This window comes from Lathyrus oleraceus, chromosome 4 (assembly GCF_024323335.1).
Source record: "Lathyrus oleraceus cultivar Zhongwan6 chromosome 4, CAAS_Psat_ZW6_1.0, whole genome shotgun sequence".
Taxonomy (NCBI): domain Eukaryota; kingdom Viridiplantae; phylum Streptophyta; class Magnoliopsida; order Fabales; family Fabaceae; genus Lathyrus; species Lathyrus oleraceus.
This window is the reverse complement of record NC_066582.1, coordinates 157,690,693-157,697,724: the sequence shown is the minus strand read 5'-3', so window position 1 is coordinate 157,697,724 and position 7,032 is coordinate 157,690,693. Positions and strand designations below refer to the sequence as shown.

At 32.9% G+C, this 7,032-nt stretch overlaps 1 protein-coding gene across 1 annotated transcript; it reads right to left on the bottom strand.

Moving 5' to 3' along the window:
- Window positions 1-559: 559 nt before the first annotated feature.
- Window positions 560-1,436, bottom strand: LOC127135301 (pectinesterase inhibitor 12). The gene has a single exon (XM_051062045.1). It carries the CDS (start codon window positions 1,258-1,260, stop codon window positions 703-705), a length of 558 nt encoding a protein of 185 aa, XP_050918002.1. The 5' UTR covers window positions 1,261-1,436; the 3' UTR covers window positions 560-702.
- Between the last annotated feature and the right edge of the window lie 5,596 nt (window positions 1,437-7,032).

Sequence of the window (7,032 nt, the reverse complement as noted above, 5' to 3'; positions counted from 1 at the left end):
TATATATATATATATATATATATATATATATTCTTATGTACACAAATATATAAATATTTTCTTAAGTGGTCTTTTCCATAAACTTTTTGAATCCAACTTGTCTGAACTTTATCATCTCAACCAAAAAGAGAGTCATCCATTTCTTTATTTTTACCTAAACTGGTGAAGCACAAGATGGAAAATGCATGTAGTTAACATGAGTAAAACTCTCCAACCCAAGCTCGAATGTGGGCATAAGGTGGGCCAAGAAAAAGCCACATATAAGTCGCAATCAGTCTCAACTTTTGTCCAATCCATCCAAATTGGTAACTAGCTTCTCACAAACTCTGTAAGCCACACCATCCAATAATAATAACAATAATATCAAAAATGAATCCAAAACATTGGCTGTTATCGTCACGCAATATATTATAGAACACACCTTAGAAGAAAATGAAACAAAGAAAAGAAAGCTATTATGCTAAATTAGACACCTTAACTACTTTGAGGTAAGAGTTGAATTAGTTGAAAGTATTAAATTATCAAACTTACAACATATTCTAAGAGAAAAAAATTAATATAATCAATTTAAAAAAGATAATTCATTCATATGAAAAACATCACACTTACAATTTCAATATCAATACAATCTTCTTACAAATAAAGAAGTATATGTATAATACCAACATACACGTATATGCTTCTTCTCAAGAGTGTTGCTAGCTAGTAACGTTGACGAATCATTTGGATGAAAGATAGAGATATTACATTGAGTTGAAAGTAAACATGATTCTCTTCTGTTAAAGGAGAAGTTTCATTCTCCTCTTTCCTTTCTTTGAACTGATCTTCACATGTAACGGAATCATCCAAGGCGGCACTCACGTTGATATTGGCTGTGTCCAAATCCTTCGACGTATTGAAAGCAACCATAGCATTATCTAAAAACGAAAGTGAATCATTGTAAAGATCGAGACAATCGCGTAAACAACCCTTCACATATTCACTATGAGTTTGATTTTGCAAGTCATGTGAAATTATGGAAATGATGTTTGTTCCATTGGACTTGGTTAGTTGAATTGACATGTTCACAAGGTCTTCTAGTTTTTTGGGGTGCAATTTGTTCTTGCAAGCAGCTTCATTAAGGGATGTAACACAGAAATCATAGCCCAAATTCGGGTCATTCTTGGAGGCTTCTCTGCAAGATCGAACGATAAGGTCCGAACCGTTCGCGTATCGAGAAAGAAAGAGATTGGTAATTATTATGTATGTGAGGAATTTCATGGTTCTCTCTTGTTTTTGTTTGTGAGAAATGGAATATGAATTTGGAGTTTATAATGTGATGGGGCATATCATTTATACAGGAAATTTAGTTTGGTGTTTTGGTGGGAATCTGATACTACACGTTGATTGGTGAATGAAAACTTACTGTGGCAAAAGGCAAATAGAATCTAAAATTCTGTTTTTGTGTGGTTTCTTTTCTGTTGTGATTTGGTTACTTTTGATAATATTTTTCTTTATGTATATCATGTTAGCTAGAAACCATAAGAAAAATGTCGTGTAACGAGTGGATAGATGCGGGCTCTACACATAAAAGAAAGAGTATATCTATCTAATCTATATAGTGACAACATAGGGAATTGGGAAGTATATCACATTCTCAATTTCGTAAAAAAACTTCTAAACATATAGTGACAATAAAGGGAACCGAAAAGGATCTTACATTCTCAATTACTTAAAAAAAACTTCTAAAGGGTATTATTTTATATATCTCCAAAGGATGACAGTGGATACACTGAAAATACGATATCCGATTTGATTCTTCTCATATTTCTGAGGTTATATCTCCCGACATACTTAATACATACATAAAAGTGTGGTAAGTGTGTTACACTCCGTTTATATCAAAAATTAATTTGAAGATGCATCTTCAGAATCATTATTGTATGGTGTTTTACAGACACACATAAAGGATGTGGCAAGTGAATCACATCTCGTTTATGCCAAAAACTAATTCGGAGATGCATCTTCGGAATCACCAATCTATTGTGTTTTAAGTTGATTGAGCTAGTTTAATCAAATCAGTGACAAAACCCATAAAACAAACCTCCATCCCCAATCAATTCCAAAACAAAATATTTGTGTTTTATCACATCAAAAGAAGGAAATGAAGCTGTAATTTAAGATAAAGAACATGTTTTTCCTTCTACATTTTTTTGCATTAGTCTATTTTCAGCTGAAAAAATGAACGTTGAGTCTGAAGATGCATCTCCGCTTAATGTTGCATGTGTTCCAGATATGCATCTCCAGAATTGTTCGAAAGTTTAATTTGAATATTAAATATGTTTTTGTATTATGCTTGGTTATAGATATGATGCACCCTAATACTTTCCCTAAAGTTATTATGTATGTGGATGTTAAATCGGATGAAGCGAAGGATGATGTTAAACTGGGTGATGTCAAAGATGATGTTAAATTGGTTGATATTGAGGTGAATGTTAAACCGATTGTTGTCGAGGTAGATGTGTGTGAACAATTTACTACCAAACAAGAGTTTGTTGAGCATGAACATATGCTCCAATAGATTCGCACATAGGACACCAAACTTTGGTTCAATGTTGTAATCAGAAGGTCTTATAATTGTTCTGATAGAAGATATGAATTTGTATCAATGAGAGACAAAAGAAGTGGCTTATACTAATAACCTATTCGAAAGTTGAAACGGGATCACACTAGATCGAGAAAGTGGAATTGTCCTTTTAAGGTTCGTGGATACCGTAAGACGAATAATACATGAAAGTTTAATGTGGTTTATGGTATACATAATCATAGCCTACGTCACAAGTTATCCAGTCATCCCATTGTATGTTTCCTTAATCCTAAGGAGAATGAACTTGTTTCTCACACGACATTGAATATGATGCCGCACAAATATATACTTGAAACGGAAAAGACCTCAAAATGTCTCAAATATCAAGCAAATATACAATGTTTGTGTTGTAAACAACAAGGTGATAAGAGGACCAAGAACTAAAATACAACAATTGTTGAAGCTTTTGGATGATGACAATTATGCTTCTAGGTACATAGTGTGTGAGAGGAAGGAGTCATTGTTAGAGATATATTTTAGACTCATATTGATTTCATCAAGTTGTTCAACACATTTTCCACTCTGCTCATAATTGATTCAACATACAAAGAAACATGTAAAGACTTCCACTTCTGGAAAATTTTGGTGTTACTTCGATGGAGATGATCTCCCTTATCCCCAGTGTTACAAATCAGAGCATTCTTATTCGAAAACTACAATATACGAAAGATAAAAGTCCACTGAGAGGCAATAGCCATCTCACTGCAACAACGAACTGCAGTCCTGCTAATCACCTGTGTAAAGAACACCACAAAACCAACAAACAAGAAAGGGGTGAGAATATACTTACATATAGTAATAGTGTGATTTCAGCAACAAAATGACATTAAATAAAAAACATAACAATCCTACATAAATGATATATATATATATATATATATATATATATATATATATATATATATATATATATATATATATATATATATATATATATATATATATTATATATATATATATATATATATATATATTACAATCATAAACACACATCACAACAAAATGCAATGCTATGATCCACCAACTCCATCACCTATATGCATGTCGTACCAAAAATATATTGTGGAATCAGAGGAATGTTACTGATTTTATTCCACTAGTCTATGTTCCTTCCCACCTAGACCAACGATCCCCACCAATGGATCTGATACTCGCCCCTAGTCTTTTCCACCAAGACCAACAATCCTCACCAATCGATCTGAGACCACCAAAATGGACCAAAGTCCCACCTAAACTCCAAAATACATGAATGTATGGTAATATGAATCACGAATATGCATTTCATGGACAACATCACAATTCACCAAAATTATGTATAATAACACTTATGAACACCAAAATTATCTCAAAGGATATCACCAAAATAGGTTCCATTCACGAACCACAAATTATCCAATAAGGATCATCCAAATTCAAATCACCTAAAATTCTGTTTATTAAACAATATATTCACTTTTCTTACACCCAAAATTATTTAGTTAATTATATTCCTAAAAGTGAGTTAAATATACTAATATTTTTATAATATTTTATAAAAAGATATATTGAATTATTTTAGGACTATTTTATCATAATTTCAACTAAGAACACGTATTTTGTTAGTTTTAACATTATTTATAAAAAAAGTACTATTATTCACCAGAAAGATTAAACAAAATGTGAAATTTATTATAATAAAAAAGTTAATCTTTATGCCATTGTCAAATATCTTTAAATACATAAAACAAATAAAACATAAATTATTTAAATTTCAGAAAATAGTACAATGTTGTTTTCGAAACTTAAACGAGCTTAAACGGCTTAAAAACCGAATATTCACTGTTTGTAGTGAGTTTGATTTATGGGACGATTCTCTTAATATGAGGTATTCTGACATCGGACGTCAAACTTGCACAAAATTCTGCTGAACCGCTCTGAAGCGCGATTTCTCTTTCGATACTTACAATCAGTCCTCCTACCTCAGATTTTCCATGTTTCCGCCTCCCAATGTCGAATTCTTCCAACATACCATTCTCAATGACAAATTCCCAAAAGGTATGATTTTCCCCAAAAGATTAATATTAGAGTTTTTCCCAAAAGGGTTACGGTTAACAGAACCATAAAATAAAGGACAAAGAATAACGAAATGAGATTATGTCTATAAACACTTCTGAGATATTATCATATAGAATTGGCCAAAAGGTTTATCACCAACATGCAATTTCATATCATATTGTGGTTTAACATCAAAATTTAATTTAATTTACAAATCACCGAAAACTATTTTATCGAAACAAAAATCATATCGATAATTATATGATCACCAAAAGTGACCAAATGGGATTATCCCATTTGGGCACAGGTAGTAACAACGATCAACTCCCAAAACCCACCCTATAGTAAGCAATCTCCCCCCATATCTTATCGATTGAGCTTTCAAGGTCTCCCTAGACTCAGATGCGCCATTTAACGATATGCCTCAAACCTTGATTTTTTTCTCTAGCTTTAGGATACGATATATATTATGTTTTATCCAATTAAAGATTAATTCTCAAACATTTAATCCCAAACAAAATATTTATTTAATTGCTAAATAAAGTTAAATAAATCTTAAATTAAATAATTATTCAATTAAGCGTCACACCTTTAATATTTAAATAAAATATTTATTTGATTTTAAAAGAAAAATATATTTTTAACATAAGGTGTCACCCTATATTTAAATAACTAAATAATTATTACTATAAAGCTCAAATAATTATTATCAGTATTTTAAATAATTAAATAAAATATACCACTCTTTATCAAATATTTTAATAATTATTAAATTATTAAAATACCCTTGAATACTCTAAAATTTCATAAAACACCTCAAAAACACACCATCACATAAATAAATTATCAAATAATTCATAAAATGCTATAATTAAATAAAAACAATTAAATAAATTAGCGGCGTTACAACTCTCCCCCACTTAAAAAGATTTTTGCCCTCGAAAATTACATGGCGAAAACAAGTCTGGGTAGGATTCCTTCATCCTGCTCTCCAGCTCCCAAGTCATGCCACCTCCAGCAGGTCCTCCCAAAATGACATTCACTAGAGTTATCTCTTTGCCTCTCAGCTGTTTAACCTCTCGATCCGCGATCCAAACAGGAGTTGTTTCAACAGTCATGTTATCACGAACATGCACATCGTCCATCTGGATTACGTGCGAAGGATCATGAATATACTTCCGAAGTTGCGACACATGGAAAACATCACACATGTTCGAAAGATACGGGGGTAAGGCCACACGATAAGCTACAGCTCTAATCCTCTGAGTTATCTGATACGGTCCACTAAAGCGAGGAGTGAGCTTCTTAGACTTTGGGACTCTTCCAACACCAGTCACTAGAGTGACTCTCAGAAAAACATGACCTCCATCCTGAAATTCAAGATCCTTTCTCTTTTTATTATGGTGACTTTTCTGCCCACTCTGACTTACTTTGACTTACTCATTTGTCGGTTGCATAATTCATGGTCCAAGTACAATGCTTTCTCCAGAATCATACCAACATGTAGGTGTCCTACATCTCCTGTCATACAACACCTCGAATGGCGTCATCCTAATACTAGAATGGTAGCTGTTATTGTACGTGAACTCTATTAGAGGCAAGTAACTATCTAAGTACCGCCATGCTCTAGAAAACAAGCCCTCGACAACTCCTCCAAAGACTGGATAGTCCTTTATTCCTATCCATCAATTTGTGGGTGATACACCGAACTCAATCCCAACTTAGTACCCAAAGCATCTTGTAAGCTTCCCCAAAAATATGGATGTAAACCTCATATCTCTGTCGGAGACGATACTCGATGGAATATTATGATGCTTCACAATCACCTCAATGTAAATCTTTGTCCATAGATATGATATCCCACTTCCATTCTGGAATATTCAACGACTACATCGGTCCAGATGGTCTTTGATGCCCGACTTTATATTTCTGACAAATTAAGAAAGAATAACTAAATTGTGAAATGTCCCTCTTCATTCCTGACCACCAGAAAATTTTCTAAAAATCCTAATACATCTTAGTGGCTCATGGATGAATACTCAAACTGCTTCGATGACTCTCCTCTAAGATCATCCTCTTAAACTCTGGCACATCAGATACACAAACTCTGCTATGAAACTTCAGAATTCCATTCTCATCAATTTGGAAATCCTTATCGTTGCCTTGACCAACTAATGTTTGTCGATCAACCAAAGCCAAATCCAATCTCTGTTTCTCTATGATATCTTTAAGAAAACCAATGGTTAGCTTCAACATGCCCAATTTCACACTATTCAAAGTCACTTCACATACTAAGCTCAAATCTCTAAATTGTTCAATCATTTCTAGCTCTCTGACCATCATCATCGATATGTGCAAAGATTTCCTGCTCA